Source organism: Perca fluviatilis, chromosome 5 (assembly GCF_010015445.1).
Source record: "Perca fluviatilis chromosome 5, GENO_Pfluv_1.0, whole genome shotgun sequence".
NCBI classification, from domain to species: domain Eukaryota; kingdom Metazoa; phylum Chordata; class Actinopteri; order Perciformes; family Percidae; genus Perca; species Perca fluviatilis.
The window spans coordinates 29,155,687-29,181,806 of record NC_053116.1 but is presented as its reverse complement, the minus strand read 5'-3'; the positions used below and the strand labels follow the sequence as shown (position 1 = coordinate 29,181,806).

The following is a 26,120-nucleotide window of genomic DNA, read 5'->3' as shown; positions in this document are numbered from 1 at the left end:
TTGTATTTTGTGGCTTTTTTATGCCTTAAAGAGACGTGAGGAAAGGAGGGTAGTGTAAGATGCGAAATTACATGCAATGAAGGTTACTATGGACATTTTATGTTGGCGCACCTTAACGGCCCTGTCATATTCCTGAATATGTCTTATGGTCTTATTAGGCTTTGTGATGTGAATTAGGCCTATAACAGAATTGTATAACAGTCTGGGGTGGAGGTTTAGAGCTAACAGTGAATCCTCTCAGTAGTTTATCATTTAATAGGCTACTGCTGACCAAATGTCCATGTCAACCAGCTTTTCCAGCGAGTCCCATGAGGAATTATTATTATTATTATTATTATTATTATGAACAATTATCCCAAGAGAATCCAATACTCAGTCTAACATGTATTTTACTTTCTGATGTCATACAAATGATTGACTATATAGGTCTAGGTGAAAACACTACCTGCTCTGGGTGAAGGTCCCCCAGACCAAATCCAGGACTTCTGGGTATACGCTGTTTGTCCTTTTTCCACCAGACTCAGTGAAATATCGGACAGTAATAAGCCTACCTAATGGATGTGATTCAGATGTGTCAAACATTACATAATATCCTGAAGTCCTATGTTCGTGACATGCTTTCCGGCCGCCCCCTCCTTCCCTGGCCAGATTGAATCTGACGTTTAGAGGCCAAGCAACGGAGGGAATTGACAGATTAGTGATACTCTCTCTCTTTCTCTCTCTCTCTCTCTCTCTCTCTCTCTCTCTCTCTCTCTCTCTCTCTCTCTCTCTCTCTCTCTCTCTCTCTCTCTCTCTCTCTCTCTCTGTGTGTGTGTGTTGCTGTAGGACAGACCGCGGCGGCAGCGTTGAATCGGCTCGTTGTTGCGATCGGACCCGGAGTTTTCTTTTCCCTCGGTGCGGAATGCTCTGGAATTGGGGAAACATGATCATGGGGTCATCATCACAATCAGCACCGTCTTCAGCAACATCAGCACCACCGCACTTTACTTTAGTCTCGGCAGCGCCGGATCACGAGGAGAGCGCGCTAAAATAAAACTCTGTGGCTTTTTGTCGTCGATTTCCATTCCGGGAAACTTTTCTTTTTGTCCTCAATAATTTATCACAAAGCGTGCGGAATGGAGATCCCAACTTTCCTGCTGGCGAGTCTCGCTCTGCTCTTCATTGGAGGGGATCTTTTCACCTGGTGAGACCAGCTTTGATTTGTACTTCTTGCAGTTGTCTTACTGTCGCCCGATAGTGCGGAGCGCTCCAAAAAAATAAATAAAATAAAATCAATAGGTGCATAAAAAGTTGGATAAACCATAAACTTAAAGCCTGATCAGAAAAGGCGAACGACCACTGGTAATAAGACTTACATTATGAGGACAGCATTCTCCTATCCACACCTCTCTATGGACGGTATATACAACAACCAACATCACAACTATACTTTAGAAAAATCAACATTAAAGCTGTCAGTTTGGCCCTCCTCGCTGTGTATCCCTCCCACAACTGTCTACCTTATAATACCAATGTAGGGCTACAGTGCTAACAGCTAAGTACATTGATTTTATATGGCTTTAACCTCTACACCCACAACGTGAAGTCTGCTTTCTCCTCTGCTTTGCCTCTGGGCACATGGACCTGATGATATTTGCATAATGCATATGCATAGAGAGAGGTGATAATGTTTTTTTTTTCAGGAGATGAAGGCGAGATAAGGTGAGTGGGAGCACCCACCTGCAGCAGGCCTGTTCCATCAGGGTCAAATATCAGATGGTGCCAAGATGCACATGGGCTAATAAAGTAGCCTACATTTAAACAGAGCATCCCTCTGCTATATAACCAACAATGCAGAAGCCCAGTTTGGAGAGTTTAAGGAAAGGGGGAGAAGTCACAGATGGACAGCGTGCCATCACAAATATAACACTGAATTGGCTCACAATACCTCCTGTTTAGTGCACATTTTGTTAGAATTAGACTTCAAAAATAAATCAATCACATTCAACTGTGGCCCTAAAATGAGATGAGATTTGCCGGTAATGAAAATGATGATCCTCTTGAGCTAAAAAAACTAACATAAATGCAGTGCCATTTAAAGTCTTTTAACACATTGAAATTGAATCTGACTGTGACCTCTGATTGTCAGTATTATAAGTAAGCTTCTCACACAGCTTTTGCTTTTGTCAGCTGGGTAAACCAGGTGCGTCTAAACCAGATGGTGAGCTTTGGTGCTTTAAACGTAATGTTTTCCTATATTCGTCTGTGTGCAGTCGAAATGCCCTCATGCTCTTGTCCATGAGCTTTCACAAGCATCCAATTCTTAGGATAACCAGCATCCACTGCTGAGTTCCAATTTCCCCAAAGCCCTTATTCTGGCAAGTGCTTCCACTGAAAAGGGCAAAGGGTAAAGCTACTTAAGCTTTGGGGGGAATTTGGGCAAATCATTTCTATTGTTCCTCTTGGCTGTCCACCAGTAGAGGGAGTAATAGCTATTGTAATTGGATTTTCCTGCCTCTAGTCACTGCTCTTATTATTATTTTGTTCTCAGTACAATGCAGTGTAGGCTTTTTCTTGCACCTCATTATGTGTCAGCTCTCTCTTTCTCTCCCTTCCTCACACACACAAAGTGATGCACGCACGCGCACACATACTGTGCTGTTTTGGCTTTGGTGGTTGAAAGTTGCAAACTGCTTCCTTCCCTCGCTCCCCACTCTGAACAACAGAATTACTCTAGTTCTCTTTTTAGCTCCTCATTTATCCATTTCACAATAGTTGCTTAGCCAAGATAGGCCTCGCCACCTTTGGTATGGCATACATTTCTTTCCAGCTGAAGTGTGACTTACCCTTCGCTTCACTAAACACAAGCTGCATCTAATTGATAGTTTCTGCAGCAGAGACAATAAGGAGTATGCAATACTGTAGCCTAGTAGACAGCAGCACCTCAAACAGAAGACTACACAGACGTCTGTTAAGATTATAGAACATATCCACATATCCACAGATTGGATTGGTCTTGTTTACAAATTCCCAAAGGCAAAGAATCTCATTGGTTGTCTTAACCTCAGTGGGTAAGAGCGAAAGTATTCTGTAATAAGGATGGTGATCAAATCCATTAAAAGACCAAAACCAATAATGTAGCCAAAGGCTGATACTGTAGCTTAGTCCTTTGTGCCTTCATTGTCCAAAAACTATTCCTATAGACACGATCCTGATGCTGTAAACCAGGGCTGTAGTACTACACTTTTGTGTTGTCTCGGACTCGTCTTGGACTCGTTGGTATTTGGACTCAGACTTGTCTCGGACTCGGCCATTGGACTCGCCAAATATTCTAGTTGGTCTTGACCAAGTCCAGAACTTTATGCTTTTGTTCTAAATTAAATTCCTCCTTCCAAGTAGAACCATTGATGAAGCGAGCTCGTTCAGGAAACAGGTATTAGTTTAATTCAAAATCCATCTAGAACAGGCATTGAGATTGGAAGCCTGGTATAGGCCAGGGTCAATCATCAGGTATCAATCATTTCATTTTGGCCACAGACACAATGTCAGCTAGCTTGGTACTATGAATTCTTCAGGATAAGTAATAAGTTCAAGATTGGGATCATTTCCGTTTTATATTTTAAGTTTACGGCCTAATTTGATCCTATAGTGTGTTACTCTGCACTTGCTTTTTGATTATTACAAATATTAAAGCAAAATTATTATCTTAAAAAGAAGATATACTGTCTCTCATGTCACATAAATTATGAACAGGTAATAAAGTGGTCTTGAAGAGGATTCTTTTTTTTTTCTTTTTTCTTTTTTTAAGTCTTGACTTGGACTCAAACCTTTTTGGACTCAATATTATATTGATATTGTGATATGTGACTAGATATCGTCTTTGATTTTGGATTTTGTAATATTGTAATATGACATAAGTGTTGTCTTTTCCTGGTTTTACGAGCTGCATTACAGTATAGTGATATCATTTGAACCCATCAGACTGTTACAGCTGTTTTATTATTTGCCTTTACCCACTAAATCATTATATCCATATTACTGATGATTATTTATCACAAATCTCATTGTGTAAATATTTTGGGAAAGTAGCATTTGTCAACCCTACAATATCTCTGCAATATCGATATCGAAATATTTGGTCAAAAATATCGTGATATTTGATTTTCTCCTTATGGCCCACCCCTACGTGTATTAATATGAGGCTGAAAATAGTCTCCCAATTTACCCGTTTGAATTGCATTTGCTAAAAACTACAGTGACCAGCTGCTCTAGGGAATGTCCTAGCCTCTTCAAACAAAACAATATGTTGACCTGTTATTAAAGAGTCATACAGTATATTCAGTTATCTTCAGTAGGAACCAATGGGCTTGGGGCTGAGACGCATTGCTGGTTTTATGCTCGGTCTGAAATCACTTATTTACTCATTCACTTCTCCTTTTATATTAGACAGTAGTTTACTGTAGCTTATACAGTGAATTAAGATTTCAGGCACTAACTGACAGGTGTAATGTTGCAAGACTGTCATTTTCAAATCTAAAATGTGACACATTGCATTGTGGGATTGTTAGCATAAAGTGGTGTACGGATGCTACTTTTTTCGTTTCATTGCAGAAATTTCTGAGTGCATAATTTAACACCATTTCTGACACTCAAATAAAATGGACAGTGCTAATATAGTGTACGATAGAGTAAATAGTAGTCATTTCGGACAAATAATAGGATTTGTTTTCAGAAAATATATTGAATAACATCAGGGTTACCCTTTAATGCCAATGGACCTTTGTCACTGCAGGCAGTTTGATTTGTTTGGCAGGAAAGGACCGGTGTAACTAATGCTATTAACGACTGCTCTGTTCCATTTAGGTGCAGTCGTTATAAATGTTATTAACTGCACCTGTGACTTCCCTGCTATAACATGTCAAAATGTCTGCTGTGAAAAAGGCCTATTAGTAACATAAATCATGCTTTTCCAAAGAAAAGCAGTCATCTGCACCTTTATGTCTAAACAGCTCACAGCTTTTACCATTCCTCCCTTAACAATATTTATAATTATTTGCTGACAGCAAAAATAAAAAAAATAACCAAATCCATGCAGACCAATTTTGATCACATGAGCTAACAATGGGCGGCATGGTGGTGCAGTGGTTAACACTGTGTCAGCCTCACAGCACAGCCTGTCCTCACCCAGAAAACGACCATATGGGTCGATTGTTTTTTTTTTTTTGCTAAACTTAACTAGTTTCGTTTCACAATGTTTACTACGTGTTACAAACATCCCAGTTACGTTAAATAGAACAGTCACATGATTACGGTCACATGATTAAACCGCCACCGTGCGGCAGTGAATAGAACGACCGCGTGTCGTTTTGGGAGCCTTTCACCACCATGCGGCAGTAAATAGAACGGTCATGTGTGTCGTTTTGGGAGTCTTTAGAAATCTATCTATAAAGTTGTTTAGGTATGAGGGTGGGTTGCACAGGAAGAGGGTTCTGGATTCTGGCTTGGGCCCTTCTGTGTGGAGTTTGCATGTTCTCACTGTGTCAGCGTGGGTTTTCTCTGGGTTTTCCAGCTTCCTCCCACAGTCCAAAGACATGCAGGTTAGGTTAATGGCTGACTCTAAATTGCTAAATGGGAGAGTGAATGATTGTCAGTCTCTATGTTTCCTTGACTGTCTGTCGACCTGCCCAGGGCATAGAACCTGATGCGCCAGATGGTTTGTTACACAGAACCACCTGAGAGAAGCCTTCATTGAAAACTGTTCGGAAAAGGGCAGGCACCTTGCAGGTGATCGGATGAACCCTTTGTCCATCACGTCATAGTTGTTCTGAACTTTGCGGCCGTCACACTCACCTAAACCACGTCTGTAGCTGCCAGAAGCTCTTTACCGGATGCTGATTGAGTCGGTTAGCTAGTAGTAGACAGAAACGCAGTACTTGAAGCCTGACAAGATTGATTTCCCTGTAGTCTATATCCGTGACGTTCCACTTCCGGGGTTGCTCCTTTGCCGCCGGACATTCCGCCAGAAATGTCCATTACCTTCCACTTTCTTTGTGTTGGAATTTTAAACTCCGGTCGATTTATGAGGACTATGATTAACTGTTCTGCAGGTAAATCCAGACAGCTAGCTAGACTATCTGTCCAATATGAGTTTTCTCTTGCACAACTAAAACAACTTTGAATGTACACGTTCCACCAAAACAAGTTCCTTCCCGAGGCTATTTTGCAGCGGCACCATGGCTCTGCCCGGTGCTTAACGGCGCCCAAGACGCAACTGTGATTGGTTTAAAGAAATGCCAATAAACCAGAGCACGTCTTTCTCCCATCCCGGAATGCTGTGTGGACTAGCCAGACCCTCCTCCACAGCGCTGTAGAGGATGGTCTGGCAAAGCGGGACTAATTTTCGTGTGATATGTGATCCGGCCAATTCTCGTGTGATCTCATGATATAGCGAGAATCCAGCTACCGTGCAATTTAAGGGCGTTCCCACCTCTCGCCCAATGTCAGCTGGGACACCCGCGCGACCCTGTAAAGGGTAAACTGTTACCGATAATTGATGGATGGATGAATGAATGAGGTGACAGTGGTTTGTTGTGGCCTGCATCTTGATAACATTGGAAGTGATTCTACATACCGGGCATATTTGAAATAAATTTCCATTTAATCCAATGACCACAAACTAGCCGACACAAAAACAGGTGAGGTGGGGTAGTATTCCATGGTCGGTGGTTGGTTATTGGGGCTCTCTACAAAATATAATACAATAATAAATTACAAATCTCTCATGCGTGTGGATAAGATAGGATGCATACACAGTGCACAGAGAGTGGGAGGATTGGGGGCCAATAGGAGCCTTGCATGTGAGCTGTAATTGTTGAATGCTAACAATTGCATCATATTTTACCATCCAGTCCAATAGTAAATACTAATTCATCTTACAATATGGACAGAAAAGCTCAGTAGTATGTTTCAGCTTTTCAGAAAGACAGCCAGAGGAGTTGGGACTGTAGACATTTTGTTTATATGTGTACACATGAGATATGTCCATACCTATTTTATACAGGCTATGGTCCAAGCGTGGACATATTATAGTTTAGCAAGATGTGGCAGTAAGAAGTGATGCAGCAGGATTTAATCCCAACATTTCATGACATTTCTGTTCTGTCCCACTTGTCCTTAAACCTGCACTCAAGTGACACAGTGCTCCTAACCAATCTGTGTAAGAGGTTGAGTCAGCGGATAAATCCCTCCTGTCCGGAGAGTACATTTTCCAATAACACAGTGATATGATCATGTTCCTCTGGCTGCATGAACTGGCTCTATAAGCCTGACTGGTGAGGTGGTGCACAACACTTCAGTGCTTCCACTTAATGCCTCCTACTCAATTTGACGCGATGCACCACATGTAAACAGCAAAAAGAAATTATTCTGTTGTCCAATTGGGGCGTATGCTGACAAGCATTCAAATTCTGATTATCAAATACATGTTAATTCATTTGTTAAGTTAAGAAAAGAAATCTCTAAAATCCCTCTAGAAGCACATCATATATGACAGCCATATATGCATATATATCCATATGCAGAACTATTATTTTGATTTTGATACAGTGAGTACATATAGCGTATTTGTAAAAGATGTAATGAAGTTTTGTTATTGAGTTGTTCATTTAACGACACAAGGGTTGTAGCTAAAATTGAGGACACTGGGGCCCTCTGTATTTTTTTTGTGGGGGGGGAAATGTGAGGTGTTTTAGCAACTTTTTAATTTAAAACTTGATATTTTATATGCTGATTACAACATTAAATGTGTATTAGATGTATCAACATTTGAGTAATTACAATAAATAAATCAAAGATTCAGTATGTCCCCATCAGAATTAAATTCCTGTAAGTGTAGATAAGGCTCTGATACAGCATTTAATTTGTTAATACAATTAAAAAGTCCAAATAATTAAAACATTGTAGAATGTTTGCTGTCTGCAAACAATTAATTGCCTAGTAAATAAAAATTAATGAGAACAGATCACACGTGCTGGGAGTCAAAAGTGATGTCTTCAAATCGCTTATTTTGTCTGACCAGACTTGAAAAATTACTTAAACATTCATTGACAAATTTTCTGTTGATCGAATAATTTGACTGATGCAACCAAAACCACATTTTTCACAGGGGATACATTACCTTAAATAATAACACATATTGTTTTACTATCACCACTGATTCCATTTAAAGCTCCGCAATTAACCAAAAACAACTTACATAGCAGCTCGCTACCCGACCATTCATGTCCTTTGTAAGAAGAGAGTCATAGTATATATCGCCGCTGTATATATCAAGTGTTGTGGAGATCAGTACTATTTTCTGCTGTATGATTTGCAGTTCATCCCATCATCACAAAAGGGGAAGTAAGAATTAAAGTTTGGAAAAGCTCTGTTTTGATTTGAAATAATCTTTGAGGATAGGCACTGACCTGAGCATTCGCCCTACAGCATTTTCCACTCTGATAAGGAGAAACCTGCTCTACTGTAAATCCTCTCTGTCCTGTGCAGTTTATCTAGTCTGGCTATCACCAGACCAAGCTCAAGCTTTTAAGATTGAACATTAGTCTGGGGAGTCTGCTCTGTATTTTCTACTGCGCAAGAGGCGTGATCAGACCAACGATCCGGGTGACGTAGCAGCGACAGTGGCTTCAGCGGGTTGCTGCGCTTCGGTGGCGGTTATGTTGAATGTAAACAAGAAGCTGCTTGGTCGCTTCTCTATCGTCATCGTGTTAAACCCGCCAATAGCGCGCCAGGTGGATAAGCCAGTTTGTGATTGGTCCCCGCAAAATTGTAACGGAAGCAGGATAGCTAAACGTACAGGTTTCCAGCCTGAGCTGCAGGGCAACATCAAATCGCCGGCAGATCGGGCTGGGTTTACCCAGTCTACAGTTTATCCAGATTCCGCTGTAGTTTTCACTGTATTTATCAGGAAGGAACGGAGGTCTCATATTTAGAGACCATTCTAAAACTAGAGGATCCGTCCGAGTTCCGACTCTCACACTGCTGCTGGCTCTCAAAGTTAAGAGGATCTAAACAAATTAAACAAGATAACAGCGAAGACAACTTGTTCAATTCACACCAGTGAGTCACAGACTTCTGTTTGAGCCTACAACAAATAATCTCCCAAGCAGGAATAGAAAAAAAAAGGCTCATCCTACAAGGAAAATGTTGGGGCCTCCATGGGCAAGAATTTGTAGATTTGATCCATTGTGTTATGGCAGGAGGATGTTCAGATATCTGCTGTAAAAGTATACATCACATAGCAGAGACCAGAATAAGTCTCACTCTGTACATTCTGACGAGTTTTGAAAAAATGTTAAGGAAGGAAATTTTAAAAAGGTTTAGATTAAAGAATAAAGAATAACAATTTGGCAGGGAATCAATCATATTTGGTTGATTCAACTGAAATGTATTTCCATAACAGAGCATACTAGAGCAAAAAGATAAAATAAGTATACATACACATCACTAATACACTCCTCAGAACAAAATGTGTCCAAGATATCCTGACATTTAGTCCCTCAAGCTCCAAAAATGCTGGATCCTACATTTCCCATAATGCAACCAATAGAATATTTTCGTTAGACCCGCCGTGCCTGGTAAATGCCCTTGTCATGGCCTTTAAACACTTAAACACAGCCTTTCCATTCTAAATAACTTAAAGTGCTCATATTATGCTCATTTTAAGGTTCATAATTGTATTTAGAGGTTGTACCAGAATAGGTTTATGTGGTTTAATTTTCAGAAAACACCATATATTTGTTGTACTGCACATTGTTGCAGCTCCTCTTTTCACCCTGTGTGTTGAGCTCTCTGTGTTAGCTACAGAGTGAGACATCTAATTTCTGTACCATCTTTGTTGGGAGTCGCACATGCGCAGTAAGTACTGCTAGCTAGTCAGTTGCAGAGTATGAGGGCGTGCCACGCTAGCAGCTAGGCGAGCATTATAACGTGTGTTACAAAGTGACGCACGTTCGTCACGGAAGTAAAGGCTGGACTACAGTAGAGCTGTTTGGAGCAGTTGGTGAACAGTGTTTTCTCTGGAAGATGGCAAGTCCCTTTGGGGTGGACTTTGGGCTTTTTCACTTTGTAAACCTATAACGTGCACAAAAAAGATACATAACACAATCAAGGAAAGGAGAAAAGCCAAAAAGCATAATATGAGCACTTTAATAAGACTCCTACGCTGGAAGAGATCATGAAAGGGTAAAATATCTGAAAGTATACAGGGATGCAGAAGAGAAATTCATTATGCAGAATGGCTCAAATTAATAGTTAACAAATGTGCACTGGTCCTTCGGTGTACAGTAAGTTTACTTGGCATACTTTTTTTTATCCACCTTTAGAAGTTTGGAGAAATAAAACCTATTTTATTTCCTATTCTTTTTTTTTACAGCACACTTTTACCTAGTAATCTGTGCATTTCCTATTTCCCCATATCTTCTTACATTTTCCTTGTTGATTATACATATTAAATGCGTGCCAGGATCAAGGAAATCAAGAATGGAATGGAAGGAATTTGAAAAATAAAAAAAAACAATAAAATATCAACATGACAATTCATTTTATCAAGTCACTGGATATAAATGTAGAAATTCAGTGATTCATTAAACTTTTAACACATTAAATAAACATTTAACAAAAGTATGTCACTGCTTGCACTCCATATTTAAATCCCGAATGTGTCAAACCGTAGAGTAGTAATGTAGTCCATAAAATGATCTGTTTGCTGAATGAAAAGCAATATATTATTACTGTCAATTACTGCAACACGCACGCATGCACGCGTTTAGAAATGGAGCAGCTGCTTGTAGATATGCGCTACTTATTTATGTTTTATTATGATTCATCCAAATGGAATTTGCAATGCTGCTGATATCACATTGATGCCAATGAAACAAATTAAACAATGAGTGCCAGAGTGAGGATCAGTGGAATGGCTGTGCTCAGGTAACTAGCAGTGTCAGTATATAAAACTAATTAGGCTTGTTAGTGCATGCTTGCACATTACGTTCCCAAAAAGACACCATCAATTTGAGAGAGGCTGCTGCTCTTTGTCTTTCCTCTCGTCTGTCTCCTCTCCCCATCTGTTTAATGTTAGCTCGTAAACAGACGGGTGCAGATCCAGGCATCAGGAGAGACGTGTTGTGAAAGTGAAATACAGAAGAAAGAGAAGCGTCTGGAAATAGGCTACGCATTCTCGACTGTTTGCCATGGATGGAGGGGTGAGAAAATAAAGAGGTGCGAATGTTTAGTGAAGCTCGACAGAGGGTAATGAAACACTCAACCCCTCACAGGTCTTCTAACAGCATACAACATTATTTATTTCCCTTTGGAGAGACATGTTCCAGTTAGTTTGGCTTTTGTGGCCATAAAAATGCTAATCCAGGTTGGGAAATCAAGAAATAAAAACTTGAACATATTTTTTCCATCAACAACATCAATTTACAGAGTTAAATAACGTCTGGTCTGCTCTCTGGAGAGCAGCATTTAATTCAAGCAATCATCTGTGACATTTCAAATGAATGTCCATTTAGCATTTTTCGATAAAAGCTTTCACATTATGAGCGTCTGCTAAATCTTTTGGATTAAAACTCTTGTGGAGCACAGGAAGTGACACACATCTGATGTGTTGTGAATAAATAGGAGACACAGACAGATAACAGACAAACAGAAGATCGCCTCGACAGAAAGTCCAAATTTAACAACAAGATGTCCTAGAACAAAAGATGTTGTGCCACTGGTACTGTATGTGACATAAAAAGGGTATAAAGTTAAATTTCTGTAATGTGTAACTATAAATGAAACTCATACTAGAATAAGTGTGTGAAAGTAGAATACAGGCTTTTTAAATCAAACAGAAAAAGTCAAGGATTGTAATACTATAAAGCAGTAAACCCATTAAAATGAATATGAAGTGTCAATAAATCATATTGTCCCTATATATATATATATATATATATATATATATACTGTATGTCCCTAGCAGACACTCACATTCTCTTCCCTCCATGCGAGGAGGCCTGTTTGACCTTGGCGTGTTAACGGATTTCTTGAAGGAAAAGCTCTTTATTTCCATATTTAGAAAGTACCAATTAGTGAAGAAATCCAGGAGTCACACAGTGATTAATTAATTCGCTCGGTGCTCCCATTTATGTCACACATGACAGTGATTGCCAGACTAAAAATACATCTGCCACTACGAAACAAATTCACGAGGGAAATGTTAATGACATGGCAGAAAACAGTTTCTTACTTACTAACTTTTTTGAATTTTTTTTTTTTTTACTATTTGTGTAGATAAGCAGATAATTATTTCATGCTGTTTTGCAGTGGAGGTCAGTTTTCCATGTAACTGTGGGTGGAATGCTTTGCTCTCTAGGAAGTCGACTTTCTTCAAATGTCAGCCTTTTTTCGGTCAATCATTACGCCTTCGATCAAGCCCCCATGTAGTCAATGTCCCCGTCAATGCCACCACCAGCCTTTGTGACTCTGAATGTCAGTGAAACCTTTAATTTATTACGTTAGTCAGCTCTTTCAACTCTGGATGGCAGTTTTGCCTCTAAAACCGGATTCTGTACAACAGCGTGTATATGAAAATATAAAGGATGAAGCTCTGCCTGTATTGAATGATAGCATAGCTCTGTCTGTATTACATGCTAGCATAGCTCTGTCTGTATTAAAGGATACCATAGTGTGTCTCATGACAGGGTGCGACTGACCTGACTTAAAATACATAAAGGTCCAAACTGTACTGCATAGTATCTGCATGGCATCTGTTTACAGGCTCTGTTTTAGAATGCAAAACTGCCACCTGGTGGTATTTGAGCTGTGCTGCTCTTGTAAAATCCTACACTGAGGCAGTTTCTGTCAGTATAGGATCTGGGCCCTCAAGCAGTCCGTTAGGGCTCCAGGGGTCTCAGGGGAGTCCTTTTACATGGTCAAATAGTTTTAATTTCACTATTATTCCCCTCATGGGAGGTTAGAGGAATTGGAAAAGCATAAGGACTGCTTGAATCGAGGTGTCATGGTGCCAAACTACAGACAGCAATGTAATAAGGTTCTAACTTAAAAGCCTTATTAAATGGGGATATGTATTTTCTATTATGAAAAAAGTATTGTGAACTGAGGCACAGCATGATGTTCAGTCTGGGTGCAAAATCTATTTGGAAACAAATGCACACTGTGAAGACACGGATGGGAAAAAAATATACCAACCAGGCTTTAACCAATCATTTTCCTGTGAAAACTACCAACAAATAACACGTTGTTTTCATGACCTGCTGCTATTGATAACACATTATCATTTATTATTTCATTAGTTTCAATGTGTTTGAGAGCATATCCACTCTATGTCATTCTATGACTTAAAGATATATAAAAGTACATTACTAAGTATAATTAATTAAATAAATAAAAAAAATTATCAATGAAAACAGAGGGCACAAATAAATAAATAAAAACTTAAATCTCTTCAAATATTTGTATTTGTATAAATATGTGCACATTTCTTCTTATTGTTGTTGTATGTTTAAGAGACTCTATGTAATTTTCAATTTCAATAATTAATCAGTCAAAAGATTTAGACTATTTTGATTAATAGTAGGGTATATGTTGTGTTTGAACAATCACACAGTACACATTTATTTGTGTCACCTGTTTTAAGGAGACATCTACAAATAAAAACATGATTAAATAGGTTTGCAATATTATGTAGTAGTAGTACAGGCCTTGTCTTTGCCATTCTAGGGAAAAGAAATATCACTTCTGGGATATCTTCGCTTCATTTTTGTATATTGGGAGGAAGTGGAGACGTGTTGTCCATCTTTATATACAGTCTATGTAAGCAACTAGCTGGGATAGATATTTCCTTCAGGAGCTGATGGATACAAAAACAGAGGTAAAAGGAAAGTGAATACTGGACTTACAAAGGTCAAGAGGACAGACACACAACTCCAAATAAATGCTCATGTTGCTCTATGTCTGCTAGATGTGCAGATAGGCAACTAGCTACTAACACATTTGCCCTAACAACTTTACAAGGTGATAATATGTCATTATTGTGTTTACAGCTGGTTCTGCCGCCCCCAAGTGGCAAAATAAAACATAAAAAAAATCAATCATGCAACTTTAAAAGACAGCTCGATGACTCTGGGTTCATGACATTTGTTTAACCAAAAGATGAGGTCATGCAGGTGCCAGAAAGGTTTGAGAAACCCTTTTTATTACAGTGACTTCTAATGCTTTTTCTTTCAACAGATAACATTGTCTTGCATTTATGTTTGTCGTGTATGTTACTGACTGTATCTGAGGCTCTGCCAGGCTTTCCTGTGGACACATGGTGTGGCTGGACGACCGCTGAAGGCTGCTGTGTTTGCTGTTTGTCTCCTTTAGGGCCATGCTGAGTGACATTGGGGACTATGTAGGTACAGACATTCAAATATCCTGGTTACCTAATCTGGATGAGTTAATGAAGGGCTATGCAAGAAATTTTCGCCCTGGGATAGGAGGTGAGTATGAGATCTACTGCTCGTGGCGTTGGGTTGCATTTCACCCCCTCACATTTACAGCCATCCTTAGCATCACCCACCCCAGGTTACAGCAACATGGACGTTCACATTTCATTTTCCAATTCCATTATTCAGAGGTGTCTTTGTTTTTTTCTTGTACGACATTAGAGCAAAGCTGGATTCACCTTATGTAAATACCTGCTTTTGCCTTAGGTGAATCATTCTTAAGGACACACAAAACCATTTAGGTAAAGAGAAGCTTTGCTAAGGGGATTATTGAGGATGATGCCCTTCAAGGACAAGAGGGAAACCGGTGGTGCAAACAATGAGCACTGCTCTAGAGACTTTGCTAAGAATGGCTGCAAGATGTGAAACATCCAATGACCACAGCGATAGATTTCTCAATCTCACAGCTTAACTCAGTTGAGCAAAGGTGAAAATGTGGAGCAGGAGCACCGCTACCATCACACACACACCGCTCATAACACAGCATCTTGTGGTGACTGCATTCCTATTGATGTAGCATTATGATGCGCTGGAGATGAAAGCTAAAAGGGAGGGCTGTTTGTGACCACTGAGGAATCATGTGTGTTATTGGGAGTAATTCCTTTCATTCAACTCACATCCCATAGCCTTTTAGTATGGAGTTATGTTTGTGCCAATAAGCAATCATATAAATATCAAACTTACACAAATAAAAAAAGATTCATAGATATGTTTTGCATTTTGAAAATGAGATAACATTCCCAATTCTGACTTTAAGAGAATCTACATGACTGAAGTGATGCACAAATGCACAAACATAATTTAAAACCAACTATTTTGGTTATGAAAGTACAAACAATATATGTGAATTTAATTTCTTTATATAATATGTATTTTGTTTGACAAAAATCCAACAATTTACACAATTTGATTTGTCTAAATGGAAAACCATATTTGTGAAACAAACCATTTGTTTGTACTTTACAAAAAGGATTTCTGAATGCCATTGTATTTTGGAAAACATTTTTACATTACATTCATTTACATTACATTCTATTCATTTTGAAGATGCTTTTGTCCAAAGTGACTTACAGTACTACACTGTTAAATTGTATGCCTCCCAACAAACAACTAAGACAGTGTTCAGTGCTACAGTGCTTAGAGTAAAATAAAATAAAAAAGATCTATGGTGCCTGAGAGACATTTATGGACTGCAAGTAAAAAAACAAAATCAAAACAAAATCTTCCTTTTTGAGCTCTCTTGGCCACCGTATTTATCAATAAGTGCTGGCATGGTTTCTAGAGTATAAAACATATTTGTAGACGTTATTAGGCACTCAACATATTTGTAAATCTTATTGTATCTGTGTAATATTCATGTTATTTATTGAAGTTTTATGATACAAAATAGTGCCACATTAACATTACAGTATTGTTATGGTAAGACTGTTCAGTGCAACAATTTCTATTTTATTATTAGTAAACATAGATTAGTATGTAGTGTATGTATTACAATGCATTATTAATCTGTGCACAACCACTGGGGGATACTGTACAAAACATGCTCGCTATTGGATCAGGTGATTGCCCTTTAAACTGGCTCTTGCTGACATTGGCGTGCAATAAACATGCCATCACCTCACACTATACATCCAGTGTATGGCAAATAGATTATGATTAGCTAGAAAATGTGATGGGAAGGTGTTGAATGGTGGGGAATGGTAATGTATGATTCCTTAATGTTCAGTATAAATAGCCTTTCTGTTCTGCATCAGTGAGCTCCCCTGTAGTTTCTGCCCTCTAGCATCCGATCACAGAGGCACACTCCATGCTAATCATATGGCAAACTGTTGAGTGAAAATGCTACAAAGTGTGTGTGTGTGTGTGTGTGTGGGTGTGTGTGTGTGTGTGTGTGTGTGTGAACATTGGCAGAAGCTCACTCTGTGCGAGTCCACAAAAGCCCAGTGCTGTTTATGAATGCCCACAGTGTGATGTGCCACTTAGCATGGTTAAACTGGATAATGCTTAATCTCTATGCGCTGTAGGAGTGTTTGAGACGTGGGAGGATGGTAGGTGGGAGGGAAACAGATGGGTGATGGAGTGAGGATGGATGGGAGGGACTGATGGGTTTAGAATGAGCAGAGAAGGAATGTGTGTGTGTGTGTGTGTGTGTGTGTGTGTTTGTGTGTGCGTGTGTTTGGGAGCAGGTTTGCTTTCTTTTCTCACTTCTCCTCCCACAGGTCCACCCGTGAACGTGGCCATGGCTATTGAAGTGGCCAGCATTGACCACATCTCTGAAGCCAACATGGTAAAGTGTACTGTCACTTTCTGCTTTCTTCTACACTTAGATTTTCTATCATCCCTCAACTTCACTATTGCAGCAAAGATCAAAGATTTGCTATTTGCATAATCCTGAATTATCCCACTTGAGGGTTTGAAAGTACTCTGTGTGAATATGTGTGACACATTGGCTGAGTTGTTTTTGATAATTTTATGCTTTCAGGGATTTTGTACGGTAAGAACCAAATCTATTGGGAAGATGCATTTTATCCATGTGGCCCTGAGTCTTTTCCAAACAAATAAATCTTTCCCTTGCTTCAACAGTTCAAACTATAAATTAGCATTCCAAAAAAGGCTTGGGAGTTTTTTGTTGTTGTCACAAATAGAGATAAATAGGTTGGATCCAAATGTACAGTAGAAATGCCACAATGATCAGTATTCATAGCAGTTATGAAACATGTTACCATATTGATGTTAAAGACTATGAATTAGTGGATTATATCTGACAGCATCTGTTTGATTTTAGATGTTGACTAATCTAGATTTACTTAAAATCATAATTGTAGCAGTAGCAAATTTCAGGGTCATTATGGGCAAAACCCTTTAATGATGTCTCTCCTTCTAAGTTAGAACTTGTATGATTTAAGATGTGAAAAAATAAATAATTATTATTTTTAAATATGATAAAAAATACATAAAAATAATAAAATAAAAATAATTATAATAAAATAAATACATAGTTGGATAAAAAAACATGCTGGTCTACATTGTAATATTTTACATTTCAGTCCCTGTACTTTAAGTTAGGTGTTATTTATGAAACCTACTATTAAAGTGTTACATTTCCACCAAATTGCAGTAATTAAACAAACTTGTGACAAACTTAAAAAAAAAAGACGTCTTAGAAGTCTAAATCGATGCAGCAGAGGCCAAGATATCCTGACTTTCTATGGGTCAAGCTCCAAAACACTGAATCCTACACTTCCCATAATGCATTTTTTCCCTCAGAGTTGACAAAAACTCCTCTAGAGCCATAAAAGACATGATTCCAATGTTTTCATAGGCAGAGCAGTACTGCTCATAACTAAACTGATCTTCATGTGTTACCAGGTGGAGTTCCAGTTTAAGCTTGATTTGTATTAAATTCTAGAGTAATAGACTTCATTCCATCCTATATTGAACCACACACATTTGCATTGGTTTTGTTCTTTTATTTAAAAAATAAATCTTGATACAAAGTGTGTTTTAGAAAAAATAAATCCTAATACTGTAACGTTAAAAGTGTTTTATTGCAGTAAAGTTTGTTTCCCCAGTGCCCGTGACTCAGCCTTTATGGTTGTGTCTGTGTGTTTATATGTTTCTGGCAGGATTACACCATGACCGTGTTCTTGCGGCAGAGCTGGCGCGACGACCGTCTGTCCTTCAATCACACCAACAAGACTCTGGGGTTGGACAGTCGATTTGTGGACAAGCTGTGGCTGCCCGACACCTTCATCGTCAATGCCAAATCTGCTTGGTTCCACGATGTCACCGTGGAGAACAAGCTGATCCGCCTGCAGCCCAACGGAGTCATTCTATACAGCAGCCGGTATGAGCAAACAGATTATTGTCTTCATTAGTCAGACAACACATACATGGACGCTTAGGGCCCCTGACAGAACCTTCATATTGGACGAGTTGGGAGTAAGAACGGGTTGCCTTTTTTTTTTTTTATCTGCAGCTGATACAGCTCTCAGCTTACAACAGAAAATGCTAGTGTTACTGGAAAGATGCCACATCTGAATGGGTGGAACCATCTGAATGTGAACCAGAATGTTTTAGTAAAACTTGTCAGTTGAGTTGTTTAGAGCATGGTGTACATTACGTTTTGATTAACTGGGCTGTTTTGTTCCTAGAATCACTTCGACGGTTGCGTGTGATATGGACCTGACCAAGTATCCAATGGATGAACAAGAGTGCATGCTGGACCTGGAAAGCTGTAAGTTGGGATTCACATAAGGTCTTTTTTTCTTCCTTCACACCTTTATTTCCACTTGACGTGTTCATGCCAAGGTAAAGTGACACCAAGGAAAGGTTACAATGTTACCAGCTTTCTCCAATACTACTACTAACCTCAAATTACTGCTCTTTGTCGGTTCGATAAAATGTCTTGTTGTCATCTGTTTTTCATTCTAGATGGTTACTCCTCAGAGGACATTGTTTACCACTGGTCGGAGAGTCAGAGACACATCCACGGCCTGGACAAACTGGAGCTCTCCCAGTTCACCATCACAGACTATCGCTTTGTCACTGAGATGATGAACTTCAAATCTGGTGAGCATCTATCCCGTTCTCCTGTTTTCCTTGTTGTCAAGGTGAGTTCCAGTAGAGACAGTTTGAAAAGCCCTTGTTTGTGAGTGTTCTAGGATCAGACCTTTAGGGGGGCTCAGCCCCTAAAGAGAATGTGACACGGATACAGTGCCTTGCAAAAGTGTTACCCCCCCCACCCCCCCTGCTAAATCAATATTTTCACTGGATAACAATCAGGTGCATAGCATCGGCGACAGCGACACAGGATATTAAACCTGTTTCAAGCCCTTTGGACCTGTAATTGTTTGTCCTCTGTCACTAACAGACAAGTTTGCAAACTCTAACTTGAAGCATTAAAATTAATTTCAGATTTCTTCTTTTTTTAAATAATTTTTTTTTTTTATTAGTATTATAGTTTTTAGGGGGGCTAAAAAGGGTCTTAAATTGCCAATGCATGTGATTTATGCATTGTGTACTATTTCTTTTGACTTTTTTTTTTTTTTGAGTTTTGGACTTGGCTTGCCTCTTATGTTGGAAGACTCCTTCTTTTTGAAGCCATATATACTGTATATATATACGTATATATACATATATACAGTATATATACAGTATATATACAGTATATATACAGTATATATACATATATATATATATAATTTTTGTTTCTTTTTTTTTTTCTTCTTTTTTTTTTTACTTCAGAACTTCTATGGTTATATTCTATGCATAGAAGGAATGGATCAAGTCAGACTTGCTGCTGAGCTAGGCAGGAGCTTTAGGAGATGATAGGAGTTGCTGCTGGGAAAATGTAGTTTGAAATACTTCTTTATCTTGACGCTTTGCCACCAGGGCCACAAGTGAGCAGATAGACATTCTCTAATAACAGTGTCTGTGAAGTACAACTGGATATTTTCATAATAGATATTTAACTTCTTCAGTAATGCAATTAAACCGTGTCTGTTTTCTGCTTCCCAGCGGGACGATTTCCAAGGCTGAGCCTTCGCTTTGAGCTGAGACGTAATCGAGGTGTCTACATCATCCAGTCATACATGCCTTCGATATTACTGGTTGCCATGTCCTGGGTGTCCTTTTGGATCAGCCAAACAGCTGTCCCTGCTCGTGTATCCTTAGGTTAGTATTAGTTTAATGAGGTGTGTTTTAACTTTTAAAAGGTGGAACTTAAATCAAAGGTGTTCATTCATCTGTAGAATGGTTACACACATACTTTAAAGCATGTAAGTGTTATGTTGTATTTTGGTAAGATGATGCAGCTTGCTAAGGCAGATATTTAAAAGATTAAGTCTAAAGTCCCAAGAAGATGAATGAAACAAATCATTCCAGACCATACTGACCATTTCGCTATTCTTAGAGCCTCACCAGTGGTGGGGCTACAAATGTAAAGTGCATCCTGGTTTTGGCATTGGAATAAAGTTAGTCTGACTCTGCCAGACCTTCCTCCACAGCGCTGTGGAGGAAGGTCTGGCTTGTTCACAAAACATTCCGGGATGGGAGAAAAACATGCTCTAGTTTATTGGCATTTATTTAAAGCTGCAAAATAGCCTCAGAAAGGAACTTATTTTGGTGGAACGTGTACGTTCAATAGTTGTTTTAGTAGTGTAACAGAAAACTCAGATTGGACAGATAGTCTAGCTAGCTGTCTACCCTGCAGAGAATCCCGGAAGTGGAACTTCATGGATATAGACTAGAGGAAAGTCAAAATGCCTTATAATTTTGGTTTCAATGGCAATCTCGCAGTTAGATAATGAGAGATCTTGTGCTGACTTTTTGTCCTGAAGGTGGCGCTAGAGGAAACTTCATTAACTGTCTCAGGTGGAAAATGTTCATCCTCTAAAACAGCATAATATCCTCAATAATGACATGGCAATATGCCTTTTAGATATTGATGTTTGATGCGCAGAAGTGGAAATGGGCTTGAAATCTGGCCAGATATTGAGATTTATCGCTGAAGTGTGACCAAGGCTGCTAGCAGCAAAAAACATTAGCCAGTGAAAGCTGTTGCCTTCCAGTATTGTGAATATAATGTAGTTTACACTTAACCTAGATTAATATTGGCAGCTAAAGACAATATATTGGCAACAGCCTGTGTGGTCTGTTAATGAGACATCCATGCATTCTCGTGGCTCTGTGCAGCTGTACTTGTGTGCACAGTGGTGCTGGCATCACTAAAAACCCACAGAAGCCTAATCTGTACATTGTGCCTGTGTTCTTTCCACAGGGATCACCACTGTTCTCACCATGACCACGCTGATGGTAAGCGCCCGCTCCTCCTTGCCTCGAGCGTCAGCCATCAAGGCGTTAGACGTCTACTTCTGGATCTGTTACGTGTTTGTGTTCGCGGCCCTCATTGAGTACGCCTTCGCTCACTACAACGCTGACTACCGACTCAAAGAGAAGGCCAAGGTGAAGGCCAACAAGCTCAGCTCTGAGGTGAGGAAATCATTCCCATCATGTACTCCCATCAGCAGTAAGAGCTTCAGGGGGAGTAATGAGCAGGCCTTTCGAACATAGACCACGGCCGGGCTTCAAACTCCGCTGTTGACAAACATCCATCCCACTGACCTTCAGCTAGACTGAATCTCCACAGAGCATAATGGGAAAATAGAAGATTTCCCCCAGAGTAATAGTTGCTTTGCCGTTGATATACATCTTACTGAGGTATACCTTTAGAATAAGATATGATAACTGGATGATATTTTTTGTGAATTGAGCATTCAAACAAAATAAAATTAATATTAAGCAAAACTGGTTATATGCTGACAACACAAGAAAAAACAGGACAAAGACGAGGACCACAATGGAAATAAGTTTGTAACTTTCTTGTGTTATCCTCGACAGTTCTGATAAATGTATAATGTCACTGTGTTGGCATTTTGTTATGCATTTATTTCTGTTACTGTCTAATAAATCAATCAATCAAAAGACATGAAAAGATGAGCGAAGTGAGTGACAATGAATATTACAGCGGTGTGATTGAAAATGTGCATTGCTGATTGTGAGTAAAACTACAATGACTTTAAAACGTACCAATGTCGCGGCAACATCCCAAGTTATGTTTTCTTTAATAATCAAGACTTGAGGACTTCCTAATCTGCTGTGTTTGCAGTTTCTGGACTGTTATGTTTCACTATCAAAATATCTTAATTGGCCGGGGCTAAATGTTTTATTGCAAAAAAGCATAATCTTTAGAAAAAAAAATGCACAAATAAAAAGTACAAAGTACTTTCATGATAAAGTAAAAGGAGTGAAGAGTGCTTAGTGATCCAGTACAAAAAGTGTTTCACTGTGATATATGCTAAATAAAGCTTTACTTACTAACCTACTTACCTACTTACTTACCTATATTGGGATTTTAAAGGAGGAAAATAGTGGAAGATGTAATATTCAAATTGCAAACATGCCATTTTTGGAAAAAATTATCACTCCTCATTTTGTCTTTTGATATTTTCTGGATTATACACAACTACTAGGTGGCAGATAGGCTGCCAACTTCTGCCTGACTTGTCAAATATGTGATGCTAAATGACTCAAAACTGCACTCTAGCATGTAAAGCCTCAGGAAGTGCTGACACGCTTCTCTCTCTCTCTTTCTCTCTCTCTCTCTGTCTCCCTACAGTCCATTGTGAAAAACGGCAAACAGGCTATGGTTCTGTTTTCCCTGTCGGTCACCGGCATGAACCAGGGTGTGATGATTTCCAACCGCCACGGTCGTCCCCAGCGCTCCAGCAGCGAAATCCCTGGGGAGGGTGGCAGCGAGGAGGCCGAGCCGAGGAGGAGAAGGTCCAGGCAGACGGAGGAGAGCACGGAGGAGAAGAAGTGCTGTTCCAAGTGCGTCTGCAAGCCCATTGATGCCGACACCATCGACATCTACGCCAGAGCCGTGTTCCCTTTCACTTTCGCTGTGGTGAACGTGATCTACTGGGTGGCGTACACCATGTGAAGAGGAGGCAGCAGGTCTGTGCGAATGGCTGCCATCCAGGGCTGTATATAAGAAACTGCTGGAGTTGTGCCACTTCAATGCTGGCAGACTGGTGCAGCTGAAATATACTACAGGCCTCAGTAAAAAAAAAAAAAAAAAATCTGAAGAAATGAAGTGTTATGGCCTATGAATATGGAAATATGGTAATTAATGGAAGTAGTTATGAGTTTAAAAAGTATTAAGAGGACTTCATATATTTAAATACAAATACAGAAATTTGCTGTATAAAGGCAAAGGACTGTGTTGCCTGTTGGAGGGTCACATATACAGTGAATACAGTTTAGCCAACAGTCCAGATTTCCACGTCATCCTGTTATATGAACTCAACACAGGACACTACAACAAAATATCCTGCTTGAACACCTGCTGTACTGACCACAAGCTCACATCTTGCAAACATAAATAAGAATAGCTCAACCATCTCAAAGCAACAATCTGGAGTGAACCGCCTGTTATCTTGAAAAAGCAAAAGCACCGCCCAGACTAGAGGATAACAAGATGAGGTGTACTACTATTCTGCATGGCTGCATATCTCACTCGCCCTCTTCCCGTGCCATCACCACCCCCTCTCTTCCTCTCCCTTCTTTAGTCCTACACCCATTTTTTTTTTTCAAATAATTTTTCGTTCAGGACACCGTCTGCCGTGTCCTATCTCCTTCTGCCAGTTCTGCCTGTTTCCTCACCAATAAAGAACTTCCTCCACTACCTGCGTGTGTCACTCTCTTCTGGCTTCAAATGGTCACTTGAACCTAAAATCCAGATGGTTGTTGGGTGTGATTGAAAGAAAAGAAATGCTGAAATCCCTGCGGCAGAGGCAAATTTGTCAATGCAACAATAGTAGCCGCAGTATTATTTCACCAAGAAGGCTTAAAACAAGGCTCTAATTTGAGGGATTATGAATAATTGACTTGGATGTCCAATTGACATAGATCAAGAGTTGTGCTCTATGAATAATTTCAGACTCTTGCCTGTCTTTTGTCTTGGAAATTGATTTTAGGAAAGCCAGGGATGAGAAGCACTGCTTCCCAGCCGAAGAATGACCTAGTTTTCTTATTTGATTCAACACCACAGCATTGGCTCTAGGATAATCGCTGCACTCTCAGGTGTCTCGTCTTAATTTGATATCTTAGGTTAAAGTAAATATTGTTAGAAAGGTAATTAGAAATTAAAGCTACCAAAAATATGGGTGTTATGCTTTTTTAAGAACCTTACCTATAATAGGGCTAATGTTTGCTCTGAGAAGGGCACCATAAAGCAGCCAAAATTCTGAGGATTCATGAAGGACCTTAGGATTCAAAGACCATTAATATTCACAATACATGTCATGGTTAGTTATCAGAATAGCATTTCATGGACATGGACTTAAATCCTGACTTGACAATGGGAATATTGAAAAGGTCAGGAGCTCAGCACAAAAGTTGGATTCCTCCTCTGTGGATAATGGATATTACACAATATAACAATGGTCTGATTAAATCAGTTTAGCAGTCCATGTCTATTTGCCGCAAATAGCCAATGTACTAAACATACAGGCATTAGCTGTAACTATACACACCAACCATGTGTGAGTGTGTTGATCTGACAGCTCAGACTGACTGATCTTAAAACACTTTTCTGTTCCGTTTTTTTTCTGTCTCTGCTTTTCTTCTTGTCTCCGTATGTTCATACATCGGAGTCGTAAAGCCTTAAGATGAAATGTGATTTTCTTTTGCTCAAGTTGAATCATTCTCAGCTCTCACTGACATGCCTTTTCCTCAATGCACACCACACTGAACAAATACTGGTCTGTTTAGATCTTGGCATTGACTTTATATGCAATCATGCTACCTCTAAAATCAAATCCGTTCATTGTGAACACACCTTAAAGCTGAAATAGTCAATATATTTTATATTCATAATGGATTAAGACTGTGCACTGTGTAATATCAAATGTGTTGCCTATAGTGACAAACTTTATGCAATAGTGCCTTTCAGCTCATTGTTTTGGTTTTACTGCCAACAACTTAAGGTTTTAGTTAATTCTCACTACAGCAGGCAGCTGTTTTTAGCAAACAAAGCTCTGATTAACTCCAGGCCAGCACCAAACAGCAGATATAGCTAGCGACTATAGCTGGCGAACTATTGATGCGTAAATTACTGATACATTTGTGCTCCTGCAGCTAGTTTCCGCTACCCCCGAGTGGCCAAAAAAAGAAGTAATGCAGGTTAAAGGCGTCATTAAGCCTGGATGGCAGTCGAACTTAGCCCGGCCCACAACATTTGAGGTTGGGAAGTTTGGTCTGGACTTGATCCGTTATGGAGCAACTATGCTCGAACCAGAGCTGTTCGGACCACTCAAATTGTCAGGGCGGGCTTTATACGATGATGGACAGATGATCAACAGTAACGTAATCAACCACGTCACCAAAGAGCGCTTGGGTTGAATTTGTTTACAACAAAGATGGCTGCCAACAGAGAACCGCGATCACGTATGTATACACATTGCCACACCCGTCCGCACGACACGGAAACTGCCGCCTCTGCCGTTGCGCTGTCGAAATCTGCCTTTGACTTGCAGCTTCTGTGACGTCTGTCTCTGTTGCTCTGATTGGTTGTAGGTCTATCCAATTGAGTGCAGAGGAATTTTCTTTCCTGGTTCGGTTGAAACACGCCCCATAATCACAGCCCAATGGAGCAGTAACAGACTCACATTCTGACTAGAATCTGAATATGACAACGTCATGCTGGGCGTCATTAGTAGTGGGGCAAAATACACCATCAGATATCTGACCAATGTTTAGAATTCACACTCTGATCAAATAATGTAAAAAGAAAAGTGTCAGTCATCCTGTCTTTGTTCTACTTCAGGGATTTAGTGGATTGGTATTCCTGGACAGCATCGACCCACGCTGCATCCTCATTCTGATGCAATAGGAGTAACATACCCACACTCTCCTGTAGTGTGTGTGTGTGTGTGTGTGTGTGTGTGTGTGTGTAGGCATCAGCATCTCCATTCCCTCTTGTTGCTCCATGTTTTTGTGAGTGCAGAGGCCAGGCAGTGAGGCTGT

The 26,120-nt window shown here is 39.6% G+C and overlaps 1 protein-coding gene across 1 annotated transcript; it reads left to right on the top strand.

Moving 5' to 3' along the window:
• The first annotated feature begins 1,115 nt into the window (after positions 1-1,115).
• On the top strand, positions 1,116-23,778 carry gabrd (gamma-aminobutyric acid type A receptor subunit delta). The gene is made up of 9 exons (XM_039801390.1): positions 1,116-1,183; positions 14,410-14,525; positions 16,751-16,818; positions 18,158-18,378; positions 18,686-18,768; positions 18,966-19,103; positions 20,052-20,207; positions 21,313-21,524; positions 22,711-23,778. The coding sequence occupies exons 1-9, from the start codon at positions 1,116-1,118 to the stop codon at positions 23,032-23,034; spliced, it is 1,386 nt and encodes a 461-aa protein (XP_039657324.1). The 3' UTR covers positions 23,035-23,778.
• Positions 23,779-26,120: the final 2,342 nt, after the last annotated feature.